This window comes from Eutrigla gurnardus, assembly GCF_963514095.1.
Source record: "Eutrigla gurnardus genome assembly, chromosome: 20".
In the NCBI taxonomy this organism is placed as follows: domain Eukaryota; kingdom Metazoa; phylum Chordata; class Actinopteri; order Perciformes; family Triglidae; genus Eutrigla; species Eutrigla gurnardus.
Genome location: NC_139931.1, coordinates 1,090,321 through 1,116,651, shown reverse-complemented (window position 1 = coordinate 1,116,651; position 26,331 = coordinate 1,090,321). Strand labels below are relative to the sequence as shown.

Genomic DNA, 26,331 nt, shown 5'->3' with positions numbered 1-26,331 from the left:
AAGCATTGTATTTTAGTGTAATAAGTGGGACATATCAACTTATAATAAACAGCCACTGTATTTTATACGTTTTTGGACTTTCCAAGAATTTAACAACATTTTTAGTGTGTACAATCCCTGCCACTGCCATTGCCTCGAATAAATGCTTGCATCCACTGTCAGTTCGTCTGTCTGTGTGAGAATCCTTTTATTCTCTGTGACATAAAGACATTCGGCCAGTTCAGTGATTATACAGATATTCAATATTTATTTTACAAAATGTTCAGCTGTTAGTTTTGTGTTGTTTCTGTGAAACACGTCAGTGTTTATCGCCCTCCAATGGCCACAGTAAAACACTGCAATGCCATATTCAGCCGTGACTGACCCAGTATTAATACTAGTATAATAATTTCATACATATATGTGTATGTATAAAATGATTTCTGTCAAATCTATCTAAATAATATTGCAATACAAGAACTGTTCTTGCCTGTGTGTATGGTACACTAAACTTGCCATGTCATTTTAAGTTTAATTGCTGTTTTTTTCATTCTTTTCTATTTATATGTAATTATTTCTATCCTTGTGCTGCTGCAATGGCTGAATTTACCCTCTGGATTAATAAAAGCATCTCTTTTCTTTATATCATATATTTTATTTTATTTGTTACTTAAAAAAAATAATATATATATGTTTTAGTTTTGTTTTAGTTTTTTTAAAGAAATAAATACATAAAATCTTTATTTTGCTTTATTTTGTAGGTTGTGACCGGATGTTGTTTCGTTTGTACCGCGTCAGATGACGTGACCGTGACGTGAGAGGCAACAGCTTCTGTGTTTGACAGATGTTCGTTCGGCGATCAACCGCCTCATTCAAAGCCGAGTAGCGGAGCAGGAGAGCGGCGGGCTGTGCTTGGATCTACTCCCCGGCAGAGGACTGCAACATGTCGGCAGAAAAGGCGACGAGTCCCTGTAACAAATTTCAAGCCAACATTTTTAATAAAAGCAAATGTCAAAACTGCTTCAAGTCCCGCGAGCTGCATCTGTTGACGGACCATGACATGGAGCAGGTAACGTTAAACTGCACTTTTATTAGTATTTTGTATTATTAACGTGACAGTTAGTCAATTAATTCGAAGAGTAAAGTACCCTAAAAATAACTTATGTATTGATGATATAGTTCAGACACCATTTATTTATTTTTTTAACCCAGAAAACAACTTTATGTAACTAATGTCCGATGTATTTGGCTGCTCCTTTTTTTGTTATTAGCATCCTAAAAAGCCCGGATGTTAGCTAGATTTCTTAAATGTACGTTACCGTTAAAACGTGTCACGTCTGTTCGTTTAATGTGACAGTTAATTAATTAAAAGAGTAAAACTGTTTTACCACGAAATTGTTAACGTTAATTGTAAAATACGCTTCTGACGCAACGTTTAAGTAAAAAAAAAAAAACAACGTACAACGTTTTCTAGTTTTCTTCAATTAACGTTACCGATTAAACGATAGTTAATTAATCCAGTGTTAACGTTGATACGAAAAAATATAAGCTCCGACACAATGTCCAGAAAACCCTTTTAGTAATTAATTTTCTTCTTCTTCATCTCCTAGCGTCCTAAAATGACCGGATGTTAGCTAGTTAGCATTAAAGGTCCTGTGTGTAGCGTTATACGATCACCTGAAAATAAGACTTTGCTGCGTTTTAGCTACCATAGAATGAGCCATATGTAGTTTTCATGACGACCGCTGTAGTTCTACTTTCTTTGCACATGTGAGAAGTTTCAGTTGGTTGCAATCTGCATCCTCACCACTAGATGCCGCTAGTCCCTACACACTAGACCTTTAAACTGGACTGTTATTCAGTTATTGTGCCAGTTAATTAAAGTATATATATATATAGAACAGAACAGACGTCGTTTATTTACTCACTGCCTTTTGAAAACATTCTTGGTGCAGGTCTGTCATGTGGAGGTGATAAGATGATGGACATGACAGCTTCCTGCGTGCCTGACATAGTTAAAATATGTTATTACTGTCTGTCCCCCTGCCTGGTTGCACACTGTGCCCTGTAATTTCAGTGCTGTTGCTCAACCTGCAAACACTACACATGGCATAACTCTGTCGCAACTGTGATCCTCACAGTTGACTTGTTTGAATGTTTTAACGTTTTGATCATCGATTAACTGTCGGGGGAGTCGTTTGTAATGCAAACACGGCAGCGGCTTCTCAAATATGATCATTTGCTTTGCTTTCTTTGTCGTGAATTGAAATTAATATCTTTTGTGTTTGGACTTTTGAAGACGGTAATGAAATGAATTTACTGATAATCAGGAGCGTCTTCACAGCCTCCTCAGGGCTGAATGCTCACTCCACTCTCCTCCATGACTTACAGGCTAAACCGCTCTATGGAGGCTGGCTGTGTTTGGCTCCTGAGGGGACAGATTTTAACAACCCGATGCAGAGGTCAAGGGTAGGAAATGATGAAACACGCATTTATTTCCCAGTTATTCACCATGACTGTTTCCTCAAGTAAAAAGTGGTGCTGTGGTAATTTAGTTTGTTGTGTCTCAATGTCAAGAAATGGCAGCGGCGCTTCTTTATCCTGTATGAAGACGGCGGCCTGAACTTCGCTCTGGATGAACTGGTAAGAAACCGTCCATTAAATGTGAACAAATACATAAGGTAGCAGTGTACAGTAAATCCTGCTCTGTATGTGCATCTGCATTTACAGTCTGTCGGGATCACGCGGGCATCTTTAGGCCAGATGTCGTGTGCAGAACCACAGCAGATGATTTGGGCTTAGCCTGTCCTCTAATGCACACATCCCCCTCTCTCTCCGTGATCCCCTCAAATCTCTTCCACTGCACACTTAACACCACAAACTGCTCTCTGCTTAACTGTCAGTCCTCTCAGTACGATTCTGTAACCGGCTCTCCAGAATAATGTAGATGCTCTGATTCCCCTGCAGCCGAGCACTTTGCCTCAGGGGACGTTGAACATGAATCTGTGTGTAGACATCGCCGACGCAGAGCCCAGGACGGGCCAGAGAAACGCTCTGTGCATCGCCACGCCGGAGCAGGAGATATTCATCCGCGGTGACAATAAAGAGATTATTAATGGGTGAGTAAGAAAACTGTAGAGAATTCACAGGAGCAAGTAAGAAAATAAGGTTGCCCCTGTCACTAACATGTTGCCCTTCCTGTTTATATCTTCGTCGACCAGGTGGAGTGAACAGCTCGCCGTCTATCTACGGACTAACAAGCAGAATCAGAAGAAAAAACGCAAAGTGGAACCTGTTGCCACGCAGGTAACGAAGCAAATGTCCCAATGATTTACTAATTGTGTTTTTCCTGCCAGCTGAAGGGTCAAACCATTTAGCTCAATATCAATATTCATGGTACATAGAGGATGAATGAGGGGATCATAAAACACATTTCTTGGCAATCCATCCAATAGCTGTTGCCCCAAATAGTGAAATCCTAAATGTCATCCGGCTGGTGGCACTACGGGAAAAGTCAGAGGATCATCCACGTTGGCAGCAGGATTTATCCTCAGGGCACCAGGAATATCTGTACAAAATTAAACTGCAATCCATCATGTAGTTGTTGGACATATTCCATCCCTAAAGGCGAACAATATCAAACTCAACTGAGCAGATTGCTACGAACATTTCTCAGTGTATTCATGCTCTCCAGAGGATGAAACCCTTTCGCCCTTTGGGGGGCTTTCAACAAGATGTTACAGATTTTTGTTTTTGTTTTCTCACCAACATTAGGAACCCAGTCCAGCAAAGATGGCTGCAACTACACCCAGTTTTCCGTCCTCGGAGTACTCTGCACAGTCCGGCTGTGGTCGTTGGCAGGAAGACCAGCAGCAGGCTAGGGCACCGGGTGAAACCCCCATGTGGAATGTCCCAGACTCAGGTCCCCCGGGCCCGGAGAAGATCCCTGCAGGTGCAGCAGAACACACACACACACACACACACACACACACATATACATACCCAGGCTTTTATCTCCACTGGCCAATCACAGCAACTTCCTGTCCTCTCTCTCTCTCTCACTGTCTTAACATCCTGCAGATGTTCTCACACTTCCAGTTCTGTATTTATACACATCATTGAACCCTTGTTTAACCAGGCCTGTTGACCCAGTCCTGACATCTGATCATGGGAACGGGCCGGAGGAGTTTTTGAGCAGGAAGTTACAAAAACACAGACAGAAACACACTGTGAGATGTGCAGAAATATACGTTTTTCTCTAACCTTCAGGCATCATAAAGGCCAAACATGATCCATAAAAGACCTCGTAAACGGCCCTAATAGGCTTGATGATTAGCTTGGGACAGGTATTTACTTTTTGTGCTGCGACAAAGTGGACAGCAGCGCCCATCTGGCGTCAGAGTTATAGCAGTCTGGAGCGGCCGTGTAATATCGGCCTGGATTAACTCCTGCTGACTCTGCCTATAGGCTGCTTCATTAGAGCGATGCAGGCTGTACATGATGGACCCTCCGAGAGCCGACCAGGGAGGCTGTCTAATGAAAGATGCCCCGTCAGGGTTTCCTCTGGACCACCGCCGAACTCTTTAAGAGGTCTGTTTTAGAAGCACTGTAGCAGAGATCAAGCTGTTTGCCCTTTAAGACAAACGGCATTAACAGACACATACAGTCAAATATTTAAGTCATGGATCAACTATTTATATAGAGGAAAGAAAAGTGATGAATGCTGCATCATTTGATAATTAAATATTGTAAGATTACCCCCTATGAACTGCACTAAACAGTGTTGTTATATTATTGATGGATTAAATGATGACATTTTAATAAAAACGACTAATTGAATCGGTTGAATCACTTCATTCAAATTTAGGATTTTGTTCAAGGATTTTAAAAATATTTTTTGAGGATGATAATGTCATTGAATATGTAAATATATAAATAAAAAACAGACATTCAAAGCTTCATTCGAAAACCTCAATAGCTTTGAATGTGAAGAAAATGACATCAGTGCAGTACCAGAATCTTCTCTCTTCCTCAGTCCAGTTTGATCTTTAAAAAAAAATGTTTTCATGATTTTCTCGTTGTATTCACTGATTTCTTTATGTTTATAACATTAATATATTGACTTAACTTGAGTAAAATACTGTATATCATTAAGTCAAATGTTAAGAGGGAAAACCATGCAGGTTTTGAGCAACTGGCCTCAGTGTGAACCCTGACATAATGTTGCGTAATTAAAAAGAGAATGATTTCATCTCGCTTGTTGGCTGCTGGCTGTTTTAAAGAGAGTCAGTGTGGAATTTAACCAAACTGTGTCCCGGATCTTGGTGTATTTAACAGTCTGAAACCCTTGTGTGTTGTTTTCTATATCCAGGCAACACATGCAGCTACCTGAGCCCCGTCTCCTTGGACTTGTTGACCAGTGGAAACACAGACACCAGCAGTAGCAACCAGCTGTCTGAGTCAAACAACACACAAACGTCAGCAAACAACAACATCCAGAGCCTCAACAAAAGGTTAGAACTGAACTGGAAGTAGATTTCCGGCTAATTTTGATGATAATATGTAAATAACTCATCGATGTGTTGTATTGTGGCAGCAGTCTGGTGTTTATCTTCTTATGTACATGCATTCTGTTGGTATTGCTAACAGCTATTTAAAGTGCCTTGGCAGAGGAAAAGGAGATAAATGTGCAAGCAATTAGTACAAAGGACATCCAATGCTTCTCTGCTTCCCCCCCAGTATGAAGCCGAACAGCCATCACACACCGCTAAACACCAGATCAAAGGCTCACGCTCTACCCCTCCATTAGAGATCTGACTGCTGCGTTTTTAAATTTAGCTTCAAGAAAACCATCCCAGTTTGTTCCCCCGGCAGCAGCATGTGAACTGGTCACGTGAGGAGAGTTCATCGCATTTCTTCCCCTCGTTGCCTTTTTGGGAAACAAAAACACAAAATACTTAATGTCCCCCCAAATAAGGCCAGAAATTCCAAAACGCTGGTGTAATTGGATATCTGCGGCATTGTTTCTCAGGACCCTTAATACTGACTGTCTGCCTGCCTGTCCGAGGAAGTAGACTTCAGCTGAAAGCTCAGTTTCAGGGCACAAAGCTGTCTGGACCCAACAGAGATGGAGTGGCCAATAAAACATCAGGCGCAGGCAAAGCTCCCAAACATACCGAACAGACTATTTATAATGTTACAACGTGTGATGTTTCATGTTTTTACAGGGTTAAATATTCTGAGAATAAACTCCTGCTAACAGGAATAAGGTTTCGAGTGACATCAATGACATTAATACTTTGATTTATGACCAAATTACTGCTATCATTCTTCTTCTTTTCAATCAAAGGAGTACATAAAACATCCTTTTAGATCATTATTAACGAGATACATGTTTTATACCACAATTTAGTGACATATAACCAGCACCAATATTATTTATAAATTTGATTAGCAATAAGCAATGCTATATTCACGTTATATGTTGCTTTGGGGTGTTCGGCCTGTCTCATACCTTCTCTACTTCTACAAAAAACACCTCTGACACCAGTGGGGAGGATGTCAGCTCTTATTTAGTCACAATAACTGGAAGGTCTGCTGTCCTTTCTGCTGCACAGGTGCTGCCGGGAGTCTGTTATCAAGCTGTCATTCTCAGTGTTCATGCGGGTGGAAATCATGTCAGAACCCACCTGTGTGAGTGAGTGAGTGGGTGAGGTCAGGGCAGCCACACATACAGTTTTCCACTAATTAGTTGTTCATGTTTTCCAGCCGCGTCGGTCCATCAGAGAGGCTGCTGCGACCGGAGGCCACCGAGAGAGAGCAGGACGAAGGTACGGCTGTTTCCAGGAAGGGCAGGAGTGAAGCTCGCTCCAACAAGCGAGAGGTAACCACACCGAGTACACGTTTAAAGTCATTTTGCATGCATCTGTATTAATGAAGCATGTAATGGTTGTGTATTTATCACTGAAAAGCTCAGAGAGCTTGTGGAGCGTAGCGAACTAGCCGATCTCGGAGATGTTTGCGAGTGTCCCTGAAGTTTAAATGCAAACAGAAAAAAAGGCTGTTGACGGTATGTAGATCTCCCCAGTGGGCAGTTCCTCTCAGTTTGGTCTGAAACTGCCTTATTTGATAATGCTTACAGCACTAAAACATAATTAAGTGTGGAATTCCACTTTTTAAGACCCACTAAAGAATGCCTTCTCCTCCTTTTTTGATTAAAAATCACCAAATTTGGACACACGTGGTTTTATTGGGCAACGTCGATACGTAATCCCGCCAGCGTGTTCTGGGTCTGTCACTGGGTCTCCTCCCAAAACGCCTTCAAGGTTAGTCACTCACAAGGTGTGTTTTTGTTTAACGGCACACAGCAAATACTTTAAAATCCCAAAAGCATAGTGTTTGTGTCCTTTCTGCAAGTTCCTGCAAGTGTCATAATTATTGTTCGTCACCGTGAAAAGTGATGTCATCCAGTGCGTGTTAAAGGAACGTTAGAGGCAAATGGAAGGAAAGTAAAGAAGTAATAATAACTACAGGTTTCGTATGCGTGCTGGAAATCCTTGAAAACACTTGAGTTTTAGTGTGGTTTTTTCAAGGTGTTAGTGCTTGGATTTAGAAAAAAGTGCTTGAAAGTGCTTAAAATATCTGTTCTATGTGATGACATATGACTGAAAACAGCATTTTCTGACATTTCTTTATGAAAAATGACTTTTGATGATGAACAGATGATGAAAATAGTTGGTGATTATATTTCTGTGGATCTGTTAGTGGAATTAGTTTTCCTTTCATTTGTGGTCCTTCTGTAAAAAGCTGTCTCCAAACATCATGTTGGTTGTTTAGAGGACAATAACATCTCATTTAATGTGATGAACAAGTGACATCATAAGTAGACTGAATACTGACCATTGATACAAATATGGAGTTTACCACAGCTGGAAGGGGCTGGAAAAGCATGGAAATGCACCTTGAAGTGCTTGGAAAGTGCTTGAATTTGACTTTGGAGAAGGTGGAGGAACCCTGCTGTAACTAGGTAGCCATAGATACCACTTGAGGAATTATTGTTGTAACTCTGGAGAACAGTGTGTTCAGAACATATGGTGGGAACATAATTAAGAAAATAGGTTTTCAGTGCCACGTCATTAAACGATTAAAAAAGAACATTTCCTTTTATCCACCATGAATAGAAATGGCTGATTCATCGGAAGGTGGGTTGGTCCTGATTAAGAGCCCTCTTTCTCCCCAGCTGTACTCAACCTGTACTGGGCTGTGGGCTCGACTGGTTTCAACATGATTCACATAGCCAGGTGTTACACAAGAGAACAGCGTGACTTATTAACGGTGAAGCTCTGACCCGATCAAACACTCCACCGCACGCAGTAAATCTCAGTCTCGTCCTCCCATAATGTACAAAACGCGAGGATCCGATGCGTTCCAAGTCCTCTGCATCGTAACTGAGAGTTCACGTGGAAACGCCGGAGAGGTGGTGATGAGAGTTTGGCGTGAGACGCGTGGACGAGTGGATTCGGACGAGTCGAGGCCTGCAGGTTTCTCCCGAGCATGTGTGTGAGCGGCTGCATGTGTCAGCAGGTGGGAGAGAGGCGGCGGTGCATTCAGGGCTGCATGGAGTTCGGGAACATAACTGGTTTGATGCCCTGAGGATGTTCAGGTTGCCTCCTTGTGTGTGTGTGTGTGTGTGTGTGTGTGTGGTAATCCGGGGGACGACATTCCCTCGCAGGGAATCCTCAGACTTGTTTGCTGAACCCGATAAACTCCCCTCCGACGTGCACATCTGCTTGTGGATGATAGTCAGTGTGTGTTGTCGGCTCGACCCCGGTGATTAAGGAGGTGAGGAGACGTTTGTGTCCGTCTGTGCGTGAGAGTTTCAACAAAACACAAACACGGAGCATAAACAATCCACAGGAAGCTTTTTTTATCACATTTTTAATTTTCAACAGAAAAGGACATACCCTGACAAAGGTCCTACAACATATGAAGAAATATTTTCAGCAGGTGAATTACAGATATTTCACATATTTAATGTAATTTATTTATTTTAAGACAGGCAATATGCACAATAAGACATTAATCTTGAGATTAAGATGCCAGGTTGTAGCAAATTGCTATTTCCTGCCTGTAGTCCTTACAGGGCAGGTTGGAGTAATAATAGCCTATAAATTAGTATAGAAAGGAAAAGAATGAATAAAATAACAAACAAAGCAAAAACGATAAATACAATAGATAAATAGGAACAGGGAAACAAAGACAACAGGACATGTGATCTGTCACACACACACACACACACACACACACACACACACACACACACACTTCATGAATGTGTACACACTTGTCTTGACAGTAGCCAACGCTTGGTAAGATGTGAAAAAGAGTTTATCATTTAAATGTATATACGTTACTGCATATCTTCTTACCGGTTATTAGTCCTGTTTATTTCCTCCTTCAGTGCTTCTTTAATACACTTTGATCTATTTTTGTTCCTATTTTATTATTTTATTCTAATCGAATTCATGAATTTGAGAATCGGTTGATGGATTTTCTGTGTGTTTGTGTATTTGCTTGTGCAATCCTGTATTGTATAATAGCAATAACGTTGACCCTTGAATCTTGATTAGTGAGTTAATCGGCTGTCTTTGGGCTTAACTCGCTGCCATAAACGATGCAAAACGAGAACATTTTGGCCGCGAGTTGTAGGTCAGCAGTGATCTGGGACTCTGTCGGAGGTAGAGGTGAACTCAACTCGGCTGTTGGCTGTTTCCCCTCTCAGATGGATTATGTTACGCGGTTTGTACAAAGGGCAGTTTGTTGAATTTGTGAGATCAGGGCTCGATGTTGCAGGTATGAGTTTCAAAGGATGAAACGAAATAAATGACTTCAGTTCTGACTTGGCTTTTAGGCGACAGTTTAATCCTGGTTTAGTTTGTCAGGCTCGTTCTTTTGTGACTCAGTGGTCAAAAGCTGCCGTAGAAATCACCCGTGAAAGTATGATAACAGTGCATTTTATTTGGACACAGATGGCCATCACTGGGGCAGCTGTTAATCTTTGATTAAAGAGACAGGCTCGTTCCAGAGGATTTGGCCTTTTAAGCAGCACGTTTTCATCCCATGTGAGGATTTGTTTGGTAGCCAGGAGGAGGTCGAAAGAGCCTGTCCGGAGTTCATTCAGGCCTTAGAGCTGAGATCCAGCCTCCTCTTCCTCCCCCCCTCAAGCTTTGGGAGGCTTCTTCACCAAACAGAGGACAGGCTCTGTCTGCAGCGGTCAGCCATTGTTTGAGAAGAAGAAGAAGAAAAAGATCCTCGGTGTGTTATGTCCTTGGATAGTTTTCAATGTAAATGCCAGGAAAAGAAAAACACAAAGAATGTTCTGTAGCTTTCAAAGTGGTCATTTTTTCCCCCCGTTGAAGTGATTATATAAGAGGGAAGAATGAATCTTTTCAAGAAAACAAAAAAAACAAAACAAACGTGCTCTTGTCTGGTTTAATGCGGTGTAATTCAGACTTGAAAGAGATACGTGCAGCTCTGTCCGCCAGCATGAAAGCTGATCATGAGACGCATGCAGGGATCTCGCTCCATGTCATCGTTTTTTAAACAAAAAGACACAAACTTTCTGGAGGATTATGCAGCGTCTAAAAACCTTTTCATGCATTCCACGCAGCCGGACGCACTCACCCGTGTGCAGTTCAGTGGCGATGTGAGTAAGAGTTTAACAGGCAGTGTAGAAAAGCCTGTTGGGCACCCCGCGGTGCTCTACAGCGGCCTAATCCTCACAGCTGACGTCTCTGCCAAGGATCCAGACTATCGGTTACTCTGCTTGATGGAATGCAGGCCGCTCATACACACCGCCGCCGTCCTGATTCACAAAACACTTCACGTCCTCGGATGAAAACAAACACATCATTTGATTTGATTTATTTATTTTAATCTTCCACAGAAGCTCCAGTCAAGTGGAGACAAATCCCGTCTCAACGTTGCCCCGCCGCAGAGAAGATCCAAGTCTCTGGACCGCAGGACGTCCGACACCGCCATGACGGTGAGTCAGCAAACACACCTCAGCTTTCTACGGGGTCTGTTTCTCAACCAATGGAAAAAAGGAAAGTATTTATTATTTATGTAAGTGGAAGCTGCATCAGGAGAGGAAGCAGTGAGAGGAAACCCTTTGAACTACTCAGTTGCGACCCCTAAAGGCCACACAGCTCATTACATGCTAAATATACTCAGGTCTTTTACTTCAGTAAAAATAATGATTCCACACTGAACAATATACCCTGTTACAAATAATTTAATTAAAAATACCAAATTAAGATCATTTAAATAAAAGAATGCAAGTATAATCTGGAAAATGTAGTTAAATAATAATATAGTACAAAAAAATCCCCCTATTATATATGATACCATGAGTTATTATTACTAATGCATGGATGTGAGAAGATTTTACTCTTGTAGTTGGTTCATGTGGAGTTCATTTGAACTATGAACTAATGATTATTTCTATTATGGAGTAATCTGCTCATTATCTTCTCCATTAATCAATTTGTTTGATTTGTCAAAAATAGTGAGAAATGTCATCATAATGTTTGTTTAGTCCAACCAAGAATCCAAACCTCAACACTATTATTAAAAACTACACTTTTGTGTGCAAATATCTTAATTTTTTAGAGTAACTAAAACTGTCAGATAAATATGTAAGTACAAGTAGAAATGAGAAGAAAATACTCCAGTAAAATAAATGTACCTTACATTTGTACATAAGCACAATACTTTCCCATTTGATGCTTTCTTTATTTGCAATGTTGGACTTATTTTGTCATGTGAAATAATAGTTGCTGAAATGTTAACATTGTGTTTTCTTTACAGCCGGATTTATTAAACTTCAAAAAAGGCTGGATGGTCAAATTGGATGAAAATGAGCAGGTAAACCATTTCAGTTCTTGATTTGAATTATTTCTGCACATTTTGTAACTTCTTGCTCATCGTCTCGTTGGTCGTCTGCTTCCCTCTAGTGGAAGAAATATTGGTTTGTGCTGTCGACCGACAGTCTGAGGTACTACAAGGACTCCGTAGCTGAGGAGGTATTTGGATGTTCTTTTTAATAAGGAGTACAAATGAGAAGTGTTTATTTTGAGATGCTCCAACGTCCCTCTGCTTTTCTTCTTTCAGGCTTCAGATCTTGAAGGTGAAATCGACCTGATGAAGTGTTATAACGTGTCTGAGTATCAGGTGCAGAGGAACTACGGCTTTCAGATCCACGTAAGAACACGGGTCGCTAAACGGGCAAAACCTGTATCTGCTGCATGAACGCAAAGTTAAGATAACTGTATGTTTTTTTTACAGACCCCAAAGGGCGTCTACACGCTGTCGGCGATGACTTCAGGGATACGCAAGAACTGGATCCAGGCTCTGATGAAAAACGTCCGCCCAGCAAACGCCCCTGATGTGGCCAGGTAAAGCCTGTTGAAATAAAATCATTTATTCATTACTACTTCAAAGTAAGTACAGCACTTGAGTAGATGTACTTTCTTTCATTGTACGCATTATTGTCATTATATTCTGTCTATTTATGTCCCACGTCAAAAAAAAAAGAAATATTTTCGGTCTGCTTTTAGCCAGAAAAGTAGTTAATTGTTGGTGACAATTAATTATTTTTGCCACCTTTAAATAACTTGCTTTATCCAAATCCCAAAGATTTTTTAAAGAAATAAGTATCCAAATGGTTGACAGTTAAACAGCATATGATTTATTTTTTCTACACTGCCATATTCTAAACGTACCTGTGTGTACAGTCTACCTGGCCACCACGTTCCCTGCAGCCCACCCGAAGCCCTCCCCAAGCCAGATGTGACTCAGGACTCCCCCCCCGCCGACGCAGAGCGAGACCCCCACCCCAAACACAGGAGCGTGATGGAGAGACGACGGGAGGGACGCTACAAGACCTTCGACTGGGCCGAGTTCAGACCGCAGAACAAACGGCCTCTGGACCCTCAGAGGACTAAAGCTCTGTGCTCGCTGGAGTTAGGCGACCTGGAGAGGAGGAAGAGGAGGGAGGAGAGGAGGAGGAGGTACGAGAAGATGCTGGGCTTCCCTTTCGGTTGGGAGGTGACCGGGGAGAAAACGGCAGACGGAGGCGTCCGAGCGCTGAGTCCGAAATCCCTGCAGAAAGCGGAGGAAGAGATGGAGGAGTACTGGAGGCGGGTGGAGAAGACGGCGTTCAGGCTGGAGAGAAGCGTCCCGCTGTCTGCTGAAGCCAAAGCCTCCGTGGAGGTGGAGAAGCTGCTGGACGGCTACAGGAAGGGGGCGAGTGCTTTAAATGTGGCTTCATCTCATACCAGTACATGTGGGGCTGCACCCAAAAGAGCTTCATTCATTGAAGTGCAAATTCTGAATCAACATTTGAATGCTGCTTCTCTTTCATGTCTATTTGGTCTGTTAAAGCCCATATTTCTGCACAGTTGTAATATATATGTAAAATATCAGGCGACACTAATATTATAAGTTAATATACTATTTGTAGAATTAGATCCAGACATTTCCAATAACTCCACAAGTCCAAATGTATTGGAAAGAAATAATTAAAAACATGTTTTTCCTTTTCTTTTGGGGCGTTTAGCCGCTCAAAAACAGCTCTAATGCACTAATGAGTGAATTAAAGAAAGTTTATTAATTAAATAAAGACTAATTTAATCTGATGAATTAGTTGATCAAATTGAGTTTGCTTGAAAACCTCAGTAGAAAATGACATTTGGCACAGCCCTAAATGCATGTACTCTAATTAAATGATACACTTTTTTTGTTTAACCAGTGAGCCGATCTGAAGCTACAGATTTGTGATGTGAGAAGTGTTTCTATATGAACTGCTTCCTGTTGCAGGTGGAGGATCTGCAGGCTCAGCTGGCAGAGTCGGAGAGTCACAGACTGGATCTGGAGGCTCAGCTGAGTGCAGCAGGATTTTATCAGCAGCAGGTACACCTCGGCTACTTGCTCTTCTCAGGTTTTGACACCTGTATGGTCGCTAACGCTTCTTTATGTCACCTTTTCTCCATTTAAGCTGGACCCTCCTCTAACGTCTGAAGCAGATCTTTGCCCGTTGGATGAGAAGCCATTAAACAACATCCCACAGACCCTGAAGGACGTCTGCAAAGAAACCAGAGAGCAGAACGTTCTCAACCTGCAGGAGCAGCTCGGCTTTGAGTTGCCTTCGATAACGCCTCAGACGCCAAGCATCTGGCTGCACGACACCGAGGGCAACCTTCAAGAACTGGAAGACGCACCTTTATTATCATTATCACCTGCGTCAGACGGCCAAGACTTATTTCCTCAGAGCGACGGACAAACTGTGGACTTCAACGTCTCAGCAGTCAACCTCCAGAATCAGCTGGACGGAGACAACGGTGAGCAGCTTCCCAGCACAGAAAAACAAATGAACAACAGTGAATATACGTCGTTAATCCTGGAGACGCCCTCGGAGGGAGATGACGACTCACTCAGCTGCTGCGTGGAGCACCATTTACCTCCAGACACGATGGCGGAGAGGCTTTCCCAGGAGGTGGAGCTGCTCACCGGCCAGAACCAGGCTCTCAACCAGCGCAACCAGGAGATGCTGAACCAGCTGACGGAGGCCGACCGCGAGATAGAGAGGCTGAAAGTGGAGCTCAGCAGCAGGTACACTGAGCCCCATCACCTCCCCGAAGTGGAACAGCAGAGACAAGTGAGGGTGGAGGATCTGGAGAGGGAGCTGGGCTCCAGAGACCAGCAGCTCCTTGAGGCCCAGACCATGATCGCCTCGCTGGAGGACAACCTGAAGGAGATGGAGGCGCTGCTGCAGCTGAACGTCGGAGCGGAAACGGAAGAATCGGAACAGGAGAATAAAGGATACCTGCTTCGATGTTTCGAGGCCACCGAGGCCAAGCTGACGGAGCTGGAGAGGCAGCTCGACCAATCAGAACTGACCTGCAGGGAGCTCCAGACGCAGAACGCAGAACTGAAGGAAGCTGAGAAACTAAACCGCCAAACGGCGGCGGAGGCGGAGGCCGACATCAGGAGGCTGAATCGAGAGCTGGAGGAGGAGAGATTGAAAGATGGAGAGAGTAACGGATGTGTTTCTGGTGAAGAAAGGATCCGGCAAGTGATAGACGGGATGGTCATGAGGTTAAAAGCTTTGGAGAAGTTACTGGAGGTGATTGACAAGTTGGATTTTGGTTTGAGGAAGGAGGACGAGGATAAGCCTACAGTGGAGAGCCAGTTGAGGTGGGAGGAGGAGTTTTGGAATTTGCTGCTCAACAAACTGAAGGTAAATCCGTCGGAGCTTAACGAGAAGAAAAGTGTGGAAGAGCTCGTGAGTGAGGTGACAGAACGTATGATGATGGAGAAACAAATGCTGCTTTTAGGGCACCGTCTACTTTCTCCATGCACAGATGCAGGGAGAGAAGGTCTGAGGGATCTGGATATTATTTGGTGTATCGCAAGTGAGACAGAAACCACAAAGATAGACGAAAGCAGGATGTTTGATTTTAGCAGTGGGCTTTATGAGATGGAGTATTTTCGAGGCGTCACACAGACGAAGATATCGCTTCTAAACCACGTCGCCTCCTCCGTCGGCACCTCGGACAAACTCCAGCTGATGGCCGACCTTCACTTCTCTGAGCACCCCTGGTCCGGTTTCATTCACTCTGCAGCAACCGAAGCGTTGCACTGCTGCTATTTAAACAGGCTTCAGTCCAAATACCAGCGGCAACTTGAAGAAACCAGACAGAAGCTGCTCACCGCTTCTCTTATCTGTAGCAACTGTGTCAACTTGATGGAAGAAAACGGGCAGCTGAGGGCAAGACTGTCGAACCTGGAAGCACAGCAGGCGAACGGGTGTTTCCAGCTGGAAGAAACAGATATGAAGTTGCAGGCAGCCGATGAGAGTAACATAGAGGAATATGGAGAAGAGAATGAGATGGCCGAGTGCCTGGAAATCCCATTTTCATGTGCTGAAGGTCAGCTGGGCATCCAGGAAGAAAACGCAGAGAAAAGTGATGCATCCCACGGGGAAACCGATCCGTTGGGCTCGGAGACGGAGCAAGTTTTAGTGCTGAGAAGTAGAGTGGAGGAGCTGCAGGAGCAGCTGGCCGTCAGGGAGGAGGAGATGAAAGAAGAGCATGATGGGAAAATGAGTTCTCTTCAGACGCAACATGAGAAGGAAATGGAACAGCTGAAGGTAAGTAGAGCTTTACATGGACAGTATATAAGATGGAAGGAGGTTGTTGGTTCGTGACTCGTTGAGCGTCTCCTCCAGGCCACGTGTGAACGCGGCTTCGCCTCCATGGAGGAGTCTTACCTGAAGGTCGTGGAGGAGCTGCAGCATCGACACCAGCGGGAGGTGGAGCGCCTCCTGGTGGAGAGAGACAGACTGCTGGAGGAGGAGAGCGCCGCTACTGCAACCGGTGAGGAGACCCAGTCGCGTCGCTGCTGCTCACATGGAAAAATAAAACCTGTCGAGCGCTGAAAGGATTTTTCTTGAGGAACACTTTGAGTTTTCTGTAACTTCAACCCTCATGTTTCCTGTCCCACAACAAAACATTTTATAAACATAAACGTGATTTAAAAAAAAATCATATTTGTTCCTGTAAAACCCAGAAAACAAACTGTTTTAAAATATATATGTGACACAGACAACTTCAATACTTTCACACACTTTTGGTTTCAATAAAAAAGAGTATATATAATAGCATCTGAGTAGCTGAGCTGATTCTTATGCAGCATCATGTTTAACTCTACACAAGGTAATACAAATCTGAATAAAAATCAGGAATATCATTTGTAAAGACTTTCAATACCTGAAAAGATATGAGTCACGTAATCTTCACGTATCCCCATAAATCTCAGCGATCGAAGCCATCAAGAACGCCCACCGGCTGGAGCTGGAGCAGGCGGTGCAGAAGAGATGTAGGTCAGAGAGCGCCGGAAGCACACACCTGGAGGACGTATACAGTCAACACAGGTATGTCTAGTATGTAGGAACACACTTCATGTCTGGGCATCTTGTGGTGGAGCTTATGTCTGATGATTACAGAGGAGTTTTTTTTGCCGGTCAGACGTAGATTTGCTGACTCATTGTGATGAAGAGTTGATGTTCATGTTGACTCTGTGTGTGTGAAGTGAGGAGCTGGCTTCGTACCAGCAGGAGCTGGAGGTTTTGTCGCAGCAGTTCTCTCACAAGTATCTGGAGAACGGACATCTCGTCCAGGCTCTGGATGCCGAGAGGAAGGCCTTGTGTCAGTGCCAGCAGGAGAACCAAGACCTGAGGACCAGAAACCAGGTGAGAGCCCCAACGTGTACATTAAAACGACTCCCAGTGTCTTCATTTAAATGCTGAATGTTTGATTCTGTTTGTAGAAAATGTGAAAATACATGTGGGAAATGTGTGAAGTCTCATTGTTTCTGCCTCCAGGAGCTGAGCGGGCAGCTCGCGGCAGAGATCACCAGACTTTGTTCCCTGGCGAAGCAGGACGCCCTGCCGCTCAGCCGGGGGATGGACGTGTACGAAACGGAGGTAGGCCTTAGATGTTAGCATGTATCACAGCTGAAAGAGTGAGAATATTCCACTTAAACTCACACAAAGAGTCCTAATGAGTGATAATGTTGCTCTGCGACCGCTGAATGTGGAAATAAACTGTTTGCTCAATAGATGTGAAAGTGTTTCCACTGTTTGTTTCCACTTCCCCCAAAGTGGCCAAAAGATACGTTATTGCATGATTTGAGGGAGGAAAAAATATTTATATGTGATTTTAGGATGAACTGTCCCTTTAAACGTATTACAGTGTTTTTTCTACTTCAAGGATCTGAATAAGATTAATATGTTCTTGATGAATAAATGCTTTTCATTTTCATACATATATGAATGAAGATGTTAAGTTTCATTAGATCAACATGAGAACAAGAAATGTGATGTTAACTGAACCACTCCAGAAGTGTGTAGCTCCCTCTTGTGTTCACTGTCTGTAATTGCAACTATACTGCAATAGAAAATGAATCCAGCGATCTTTACCTCGATCTTTTCTAAAGATGTGAAGCTGATTGTTCAAAGCTTTCTGTCTCTCAGATCACCTTGCGAGTGAAGGAGTCCGAGGTTCAGTGTCTGAAGCAGGAGATCACATCTCTGAGAGACGACCTGCAGGCGGCGCAAAGGGTGAGAATCTCAACACGTCCAGCAGCAGCTGGGAGAATGAATGAGTGAAGAAGTGAACCTGGTGTCGGTGACGTTGCAGGACAAGAGGAACGCCACGAAGAAGTACAAGGACATGTACACCGAGCTGAGCATCACGAGGGCCAAGACGGAGGGAGAGATGGACGAGCTGAGGGAAAACCTGAGGCTGGCTCACCACGCTCTGGACCAGACTTCACCCTGAAACCATCCGCTTTAACATTTGTCTTCACTGCAACACGTAGTCTTCTTCCTGTAACTTTACCCACAACAAATGTGTTTAAAACAACAAAAAATAGCTCATCTTGTGTTTTTATTTAATGAAACCCGGACCTCTTATATACAATACTTTTTATATTTGGTTTGAAAGATGTTTATATTGTCTTGTGTATTGTCTTTAATGTTTCTGGAGCAATTATCACCCTGTTTTAACTTTAATGGTCCTGTGAAACTGCAAGTTAATTTTTAAAAAGTATTACCATATTCAGTTCCAAATAATTATCATTATAAGTGGTGATGTTTCATGTTATGTATATATTTTATATGTACAGTCATTTTGTTATTGTAACACTTTAACCTGACAAATCTCATCCTACTGTATGTGTCGTTAAACTGGTCTCAAGTATTTTTTATTAAATCATTTAAATTAAAAACATTTTAAGCATTACTAGCAGGTAATTTTTCTGGCAAATAATTCAAATTGTAATTTATATTTATAAACTGCAGTATTAAAAGTATACATGTGTTTTATTAATAAACAAATTGGCAGATTAAACCATAACTCTTTGTTATTTTGAGTTGTCTGGTCGTTTTCCAGCGCCATATTTTATTTCATTGTTTTAATAAATTGCAGTTTGTTCATGAAAGATAAAATATTCAGTGAGTTTATCTTGGATATTTTGTGAAGATGCAGCAAAGTCACATTCAGGCTACCTGACGGTATCCGCACCGTTTCTGGAGGGAGAAGAAGAGCGTCAAGTTATCCTGAAAAATACAGTTAATTTCAGAATGTATATTTCAAAATAAAAGCCCCTATCGACGCCAAGGCAGATGAATTGGACAAACTATTTAATTCAATAAAATTGATGACGAAGTATCATTTACATGAGGGAGATGGAAATACAGTAAATGTACAGGGTTAGATAACTAGTAGTAAGTATTACCTTTTAATCATGCATTAGCAGCTAAGTATCTATTTTGCGTTGCTTTAACATTAAAAAGTGTTGGAAAGTGACTTATGTTTACGAAAATACTGGATGATGGATGGATGGGGTTTAAAATGAGAGATTTCATCAATATATAGCTCAATACACTTCAGGAAAACAACAAAATAATGTTTTTATTATTGTTAAATTTAAGAGGAAGTATTCAGACCTTCTTCCAATATAATTAACGTATTTAATATATTAGACATATTTTAATATAATTACAGTATGGCTCTATTATTATTATTTAAGGGATGTTGTGATAAACCATTTGTTTCCCACTGTTTTTTAGCGCTTCTTGGGGCTTTTACTGTGAAAGCACACCGTTCTCTTCCGGTGTCATCCTCGGTTATTTCGGTGTGACTTGACGTAGGAGGAAGGTTTGAGTCTCCATGATGACAACTTTGAAATGCCAACAGTAGCCAGCCAGATGCTTGTAAACTGCCTGGCGGCGAATATTTAACGGGAAAAAAATGTTCTTCTCTCGTCATCGCGTCGAGTGTCCGTTACGTTTTGAATTAGCTTAGCGTGCTAACGCTAGCTAGCCAGCTAGCATGGAGGTCGCCTGCTTTTGTTTACATCCAGTGCCCGACGATGATGGTGGGCCCGGAGAGGTGTGTTAGCTAAAGCCAGCTACCCGACCTGTTTGACGGGGGTGGTGGTGGGAGGGGGGGACGTGTCCTCCCGAACGCCAGCGCTGCCAGGACCGGGGTCGCCCATCAGAGCCGCCCCGGGAGGGAGGGTAAGACCACCGGCAGCTTTTACACCGATTATCGCTCACTTACTGTGAGTTTAATCCACATTAACGTTATTATCACATTACCTTTTAACAGCACTCGTGGACGGGCCTACCTGTTAACATGCCATGACTCAAAGACGAGTCCTGATTCTGGTACACAATATAACGTATAATATATATTTTTTAAAAAGTAGTTAAAAAATTATCACATATTCTAGCATCTTTGAACCAAATCCAATAATTGTTTTCCCTTCGTGATACAGCTGCAATATTTAATTTACATACACTAGAACTAGTTAAGAAATTTAAATCATCATAATAAAAAAATACTATTTTAGATCTACTTCCTGTATCCCATGTGTTTACATAATACAGCTGTGTTGCACAACCACCTGATTTTAAGTTGGGTTTTTTTCCACTTGTTCTGCCTTTTTGATTATATATTTATTTATTTATCTATTTTAGTACACTTGTTTTGCATGATGTGTGTGTGTGTGTGTGTGTGCTGGTATTTAACTGTTTTTGTGTTTTTACTTTCTGTTTATTCTGCCCAAACTGAAAACTTCTATAAACAGTGTGAGACATTCGGGAGGCTGCAACTTATAATTTTTTTTAATGTTTTAATCAATCTGACAGTTATTTTTGAGATTGATCCATCATTTTTTTATACGGTGAAATATATGTATATAAAAAACATCCATCACAGCTTTCTTCGAACCCAAGGTGATATTGTGTTTTGTTTAAAATACATTGTTATATTGTGTATGATCATACATGTCACTGACGTTATTATATGTGTGTTGCAGTGATGGAAGTGTCCCCTCAGGATCCATCTCTCATGGCTATGGACCTGTCGAAGGGCTACTCGGTCAACCCCCTGACTCGCAGCCACGCCGAAGCCATGGACCTGGCTAAGAAGCCCGAGTGGTACCACAGACGCCCGGCGAGCTGCAGCACCGAAATCAGCTCCCCGTACCGATCCAGGGCCTCGTCCTCCTACAACGCTCAGCTGCACCCGGAGCCGGGGGCTCCCGTCCACCGCCGAGACCTGGAGCAGGGCCCCGAGTCCCTGGGCGACTACATGAATTCAACACTAGCCCCAGGGTTGGATCTGTACCGGGACGGCGTTCGCGGCGGCCTGTGGCATCCGGGTTTCTACGGGCCGGAGCAGACCGGCGGTCCGGTTCTGGAGAGCAGCGGCGGGGAGGAGAGCGACAGCGGCAGCGGCTCGGACGTTATTTTCCTTGTGTCGTCCACCAAGGAGCCTCTCTTGTGCAGCTCCTTCATCCAGGAGGACGTGAGGCACATCGTGGAGCCGCTGTCCCCGGCCGTGTCCTCGCTGGACGAAGGGCGAGGCTGCTATCACCTACCTCAGCCTCTGAGCTCGCCCAGTCCCGACAGTTCGGACTCCGAAGACTCCTCGGACAGCTCCGTGGACATTCCTGTGCACCACACCAGACCCGTGGTGCTGCTGTCAGACCTGGGCACTGTTTACGGTCACGCCGCCGAATCTCCCGTGGACATCTCAAGTGACGACAGCGACGTTGTGGAAGTTTCGGTCACCAACGAAAAGAAGAAGAGCGACAAGAAGAACGCTGCTTGTAAGAAGAGGGTGGTGAGAGAGACGCCACCTCAGAGCGACGAGGAGGAAAAGGCTCAACGCAGAGGAGTTCGGCGAAGCCCGAGAATCAGGAGACCTGCGTCCGAGACGCCGCCGTTCACCTGCAGCGTGTCGCGCTACAGTCTGAGGAGACAGGCGAAAAACGACGTGGTGGGTATTTATAACGAGAGTTGTGATTCCGACGACATGATGGACTACGCGGCCCGGCTGTTCAGCTCGGTGGCGGACGAGTCGCAGCCAAACACCTCGCAGAGAGTGAGCAGCGTCTCGGAGGAGTCGGACGCCGGCGTTCAGAGCGACAGGAAGTCCCCGCAGACGGAGTCGCCGCCGAAGGAGTCTGGTCAGCCGCAGCCTCGCCACAACGACTCGAAAAGCATCAGCCATAAACGAAAGAAGCCCCTGACCCTTCCCAAAGCCAAAAGGTTAAGAACTAAGCAGATACAGACCTCGACGGCGACGGAGAAGAAAACAACCAAAAAAGCTGTGAGGCGGAAGAAAAGAGCGCGACCTCAGCCGGGACCCTGTTCTCTGTTTTCTCCCAAAGAGCCCGAAATCAAGCTCAAATATGCAAACCTGAAAGGGGAAAAGAAGAAGAAGCTGGGGAGTTTCTGCCCGTTTGTCCACGTGAAGAAGAGGATGTGCTCCGTGGTGAACTACCAGGAGGAGGAGGCGACGGTGCGGAGCAGCAGGGGGCGGCAGCAGAGCGCCTCCAGCTCTCCGCCCGGCTTCGTCCCCAACACGTCCCGCTTCCAGCTGGGGCGCTTCAGCTCGGATGGCGGGCATCCGGCGGCGCTGCTGTGCTGCCTGTGTGGTCAGACGGCCAACGCCGTGGGCCTCGGGGACCTCCACGGCCCCTACCACCCCGCCACCCCTCTGGACTGCAGGATGGAGCGGGAGGAGGAGGAGGAGCGTCTGCTCGTCAGCAGGCGCTCGGTGAACTCCTCGGAGGACGGTTGTGACGGGAACGACTGCTCTGCTGTGAAAAGTCTGCTGGAGAGCGACGAGCGCTCTCCCCCCAAGAGGCCTCTGCATCTAGACGAGGGCTGGATCCACGAGGACTGCAGCATCTGGTCCACTGGGGTCTTCCTGGTCCGGGGGAAGCTGTACGGGTTGGAGGAGGCGGCTCGGCTCGCACAAAAAACGGTATACAGCACACCATATATACATCATTTTCTTTTTAAATGTTTTTAGTGTATTAATATGTTTTTTATTTTGCTTTTCTCTCACTGTTCTCAGATCTGCTCGGTGTGCCAACAAACGGGTGCAATAATGGGATGTTTCCAGAAGGGCTGTCTCCGAAACTATCACTACAGATGTGCCATTCGGTCGGGTACGGGATGAAATATGAAATATGTGATGTAAAGTAGGTGTTTCAGCCTGGACGCACGTTAAGGATATAAAAGCTCACTTTGTTTCTTCAGGCTGCGTCTTAAACGAGGACAACTTCTCGATGAGATGTCCGGAGCACAAGGTGAGTCCTGACCTCGTCACGTGAGGGGTCACGGGGTCACGGGGGGATCACTGCTGTTTTATCCAGGCTGCTTTTACATAAAGTCGTGTTTTTATGAAGAGGAGGCCTCTGAGCCAGCCAAAGGTCCTGAAAGATACATACATTTACATTTACACGCATTTTCTTTCATCTTCTTCCTGTTCTTTTATTGCATAAATAATTAGTGATGTAAGGGATGTCAAAGGTTACGCATGCAGGTTCATTTACAGCCTATATGTTAATTCAGCCGTTTAGACAGGATGCACTACAGCGAGCTCATTTGATTGGCTCTTCTGATCCACGTTTAAAGAGTCCACCAATCAAACGCCTGATCGTGATTGTTGGCCGATCAGCTGATATTCAACCCGATTTAAATGCAGCATTAAACTTCAGCAAAGATTTTAGATTCTAGATAATTTTTCTATAAAAATCGGTTGTGCTTTTAGGGAACATATTAGTTTGTTTGTTGTGTTAATTGTGTGTGTTTGTATCCGACAGAACAAACTGTTGACGAGTTCATCCAGAAAACACAAGAGATGACGTGAAAGAGATTTGGGGTCAGTGGAGGTACGGTGTTCCAGCTGCAGCCATCAGCTGATCGATCAGTCGATTGATCGCTGGTTAAACCTTCTACTTGTCTTATGTCATAATATTATGTTTGGACTGTTGGTTCTGAGGGGTATTCCACCAAACTCGCTAATTAAAGCGGCGTTTACCTGGTTAAGCCTGGTTAGAACTAACGCCAACTTCCACTTGCGGCTAAACCCGTTCCATTAACGCATTTCAGCCGCGCCTTGTTGAGGCTAATTCAAGCCAGGTTAACGTTGTCTTGTGTTACGCCGTTCACGGGATATGAAGCCAGACCAGAACCGTGAATGTCGAATCATCGAGAAAATGGCAGAAAAGACCAGAGCAAAAATGATTGATGGAACTGTATGAGGAGTACAAACCCATCATAACCAATAAAGGGAATACTGTAGTGATCAATAAAAATCACGAGGCTGCTTGGGCAAGAATTGCCGAGCGATTAAATGCGTAAGTACCGTTAAGAGTAACATGTTCTAATATAACACTGACAAAGAGTTCTTGAAGGTGAGGATAGTGTAGAGGTAACGCGCCGGCTTCCCACATGGCAGGCGACGGTTCAATTCCCGACTATGGAAGTTTGAGAAATGTCTTTCTTTAGCCGGAACTCTCTCTCTCTCTCTCTCTCTCTTTTAGATAGGCCTAGTAAATGCATCTACATTGACCAACTCATTTATCGCAACAATTCAATGAACACATTCAATGAACTTATTAATGAACTCACCTGAAAGGAATGTATGTGGCTGTAAATTGCAAGCAGCAATGCCTTTGTCATTGGGATATACATGCTATTAATAATAACATCTTTATGCCTATCATGTTTTTGCAAGTTATATTTGGGTTCTGGGGAAATTGTATGACATATTTATCATAGTTAAGGTAAAATGTTGGTCTAATTCTAAAGACAATTATACAGGCAAAAAAAACAAAAACCACATAAGACATCCTTGCCGGGATGTGAACCCGGGTTGCCCACATCTGAGGGCAGGAGCATCACCACTCACCCAACTGGGGGATGAACAACATGTGAAATACATATGTATTTAGATAATAATATGGCCAGTCGGTGTTCAGGAAATAAACGATTTATTCATATTTTTTTTTAATTGCAAGCATGTATTCTTAGACGCTTGATGAAAATATAGTCTGTTTGTACTTCATATATGTAATTTCTGGTCTTTGACGTGATGAAATCACGAGGACTAGGCTTGGCGGAACCTTCTGCTGGTACAGTTGTTTCCGACAGACGGACTTCTCTGAAACCCCCGCTAAAGTAAGCCTGATGGTTAGCCTGCCCCGGAGCAGGCTAGTTTGGTCGGATAAATTCCCATGGTTACTTAGCGGAGAGTCCCTCAAGTCACGTTGATGGAACGCAACTCTCGCTAAAGGTAGCGAGGCTTATCGAAATTAGCCCGGCTTTGCGCTTAGCGAGTTTGATGGAATACCCCTCAGGGACATTATACTCAGTAAACTAAAATATATACATATATATGTATGTACACACACACATACATCATGTTATTTAACCTATGCACTATTAGGAGTTTTGTTGGAGGTGACAATAAATAACTTATAATGGACATTTTTCACTTTTTTCTTGACATTTAAAAGACCAAGAAAATAATAATTAAAATAACGATTGTTAGTTGCAGTTCTACTCGTCTGTAATTAGAGAAATAACATCTTTTGTACATTTCTCCATCTTTTAATGTGATTTTAATGTCTCTACTTTCCCTCAGAAGGATCCACAGATCTCCTCAGGGTGCAACGCGATCCGCCGGATTTCACCGCGGCCGTTTTCTCCAAAACGCCGAGCAGACGGAAAAACCTTCCGGTAAGATTTCACTCGACATCGCCGGCGGATCGACCAGGGGCCAGGATTTTATATGAGGTGTGTGTGTGTGTGTGTGTGTGTGTGTGTGTGTGTGTGTGTGTGTGTGTGTGTGTGTGTGTGTGTGTGTGTGTGTGTGTGTGTGTGTGTGTGTGTGTGTGTGTGTGTGTGTGTGTGTGTGTGTGTGTGTGTGTGTGTGTGTGACGTACACACACTTGGACTAGCCATGTCACAAATGCAGTTTATGATTTGAACATAATTATATTAGAGATGAAATGAGCTTTATTGGTTATTGATTTTGTCCTGTAGAATATGAAATCTTTGTATGAGGCCACTTCTTTCCTTTCTACAGTTTTTGTACTATTTTTCTCTTCTTTTTTTTAATTAATGTCCGTGCTTCAGTCATCACATAACAACACATTATTTATTTTTCATAAAGCTGCATGCAGTTGATGTTCGCTACGATGCACTTTATAAGTTGTTATTTCTGTCTGTTGTTCTTCCCTTTTTAACTAATATTATTTAAATTTGACGTAAAGCTGCACTAAGCCAGATTTCTATATGGAACAGCCGTTTTCCTGTTCCAACACTAACGTAGAGGACTTCCTGCCTTCTCCAGCCGAGACGCCACAAACTGTACATTCAACGTAGTTTAAGCACATTTCTTTCTGGCGTCGCGTTCGGAC

At 43.5% G+C, this 26,331-nt stretch overlaps 2 protein-coding genes across 4 annotated transcripts; both read left to right on the top strand.

The window, feature by feature from the left end:
- Nucleotides 1-861: 861 nt before the first annotated feature.
- Nucleotides 862-18,950, top strand: LOC311031061 (uncharacterized protein). Its single transcript, XM_084037170.1, has 22 exons — nucleotides 862-1,048; nucleotides 2,371-2,448; nucleotides 2,557-2,622; nucleotides 2,947-3,098; nucleotides 3,201-3,285; nucleotides 3,754-3,931; nucleotides 5,351-5,492; nucleotides 6,748-6,862; nucleotides 10,925-11,023; nucleotides 11,848-11,904; nucleotides 11,994-12,062; nucleotides 12,151-12,240; nucleotides 12,325-12,434; nucleotides 12,774-13,284; nucleotides 13,858-13,950; nucleotides 14,036-16,189; nucleotides 16,268-16,415; nucleotides 16,858-16,972; nucleotides 17,131-17,290; nucleotides 17,423-17,524; nucleotides 18,074-18,160; nucleotides 18,240-18,950. Exons 1-22 carry the CDS (start codon nucleotides 923-925, stop codon nucleotides 18,378-18,380), a joined length of 4,878 nt encoding a protein of 1,625 aa, XP_083893296.1. The 5' UTR covers nucleotides 862-922; the 3' UTR covers nucleotides 18,381-18,950.
- A 799-nt stretch (nucleotides 18,951-19,749) lies between these two features.
- Nucleotides 19,750-25,825, top strand: LOC311030872 (uncharacterized protein). Of its 3 annotated transcripts, none has more exons than XM_084036904.1 (6): nucleotides 19,750-20,122; nucleotides 20,926-22,883; nucleotides 22,977-23,070; nucleotides 23,162-23,211; nucleotides 23,728-23,796; nucleotides 25,557-25,825. In XM_084036904.1, the coding sequence occupies exons 2-5, from the start codon at nucleotides 20,928-20,930 to the stop codon at nucleotides 23,767-23,769; spliced, it is 2,142 nt and encodes a 713-aa protein (XP_083893030.1). In that variant the 5' UTR covers nucleotides 19,750-20,122; nucleotides 20,926-20,927; the 3' UTR covers nucleotides 23,770-23,796; nucleotides 25,557-25,825. The 3 variants fall into 3 exon arrangements, with proteins under 3 accessions (XP_083893030.1, XP_083893028.1, XP_083893029.1); XM_084036902.1 differs by having other exon boundaries at nucleotides 25,554-25,825; XM_084036903.1 differs by having other exon boundaries at nucleotides 19,750-20,166; nucleotides 25,554-25,825.
- Nucleotides 25,826-26,331: the final 506 nt, after the last annotated feature.

Bases quoted from the DNA above. Each gene is read 5' to 3' on its own strand.
- LOC311031061 (XM_084037170.1), top strand. From the start codon at position 923: ATGTCGGCAGAAAAGGCGACGAGTCCCTGTAACAAATTTCAAGCCAAC. The intron at 5,493-6,747 runs GTTAGAACTGAA...CATGTTTTCCAG, and splicing joins ATCCAGAGCCTCAACAAAAG to CCGCGTCGGTCCATCAGAGA. The intron at 6,863-10,924 runs GTAACCACACCG...AATCTTCCACAG, and splicing joins CTCGCTCCAACAAGCGAGAG to AAGCTCCAGTCAAGTGGAGA.
- LOC311030872 (XM_084036904.1), top strand. From the start codon at position 20,928: ATGGAAGTGTCCCCTCAGGATCCATCTCTCATGGCTATGGACCTGTCG. The intron at 22,884-22,976 runs GTATACAGCACA...CACTGTTCTCAG, and splicing joins CTCGGCTCGCACAAAAAACG to ATCTGCTCGGTGTGCCAACA. The intron at 23,212-23,727 runs GTGAGTCCTGAC...TGTATCCGACAG, and splicing joins TGAGATGTCCGGAGCACAAG to AACAAACTGTTGACGAGTTC.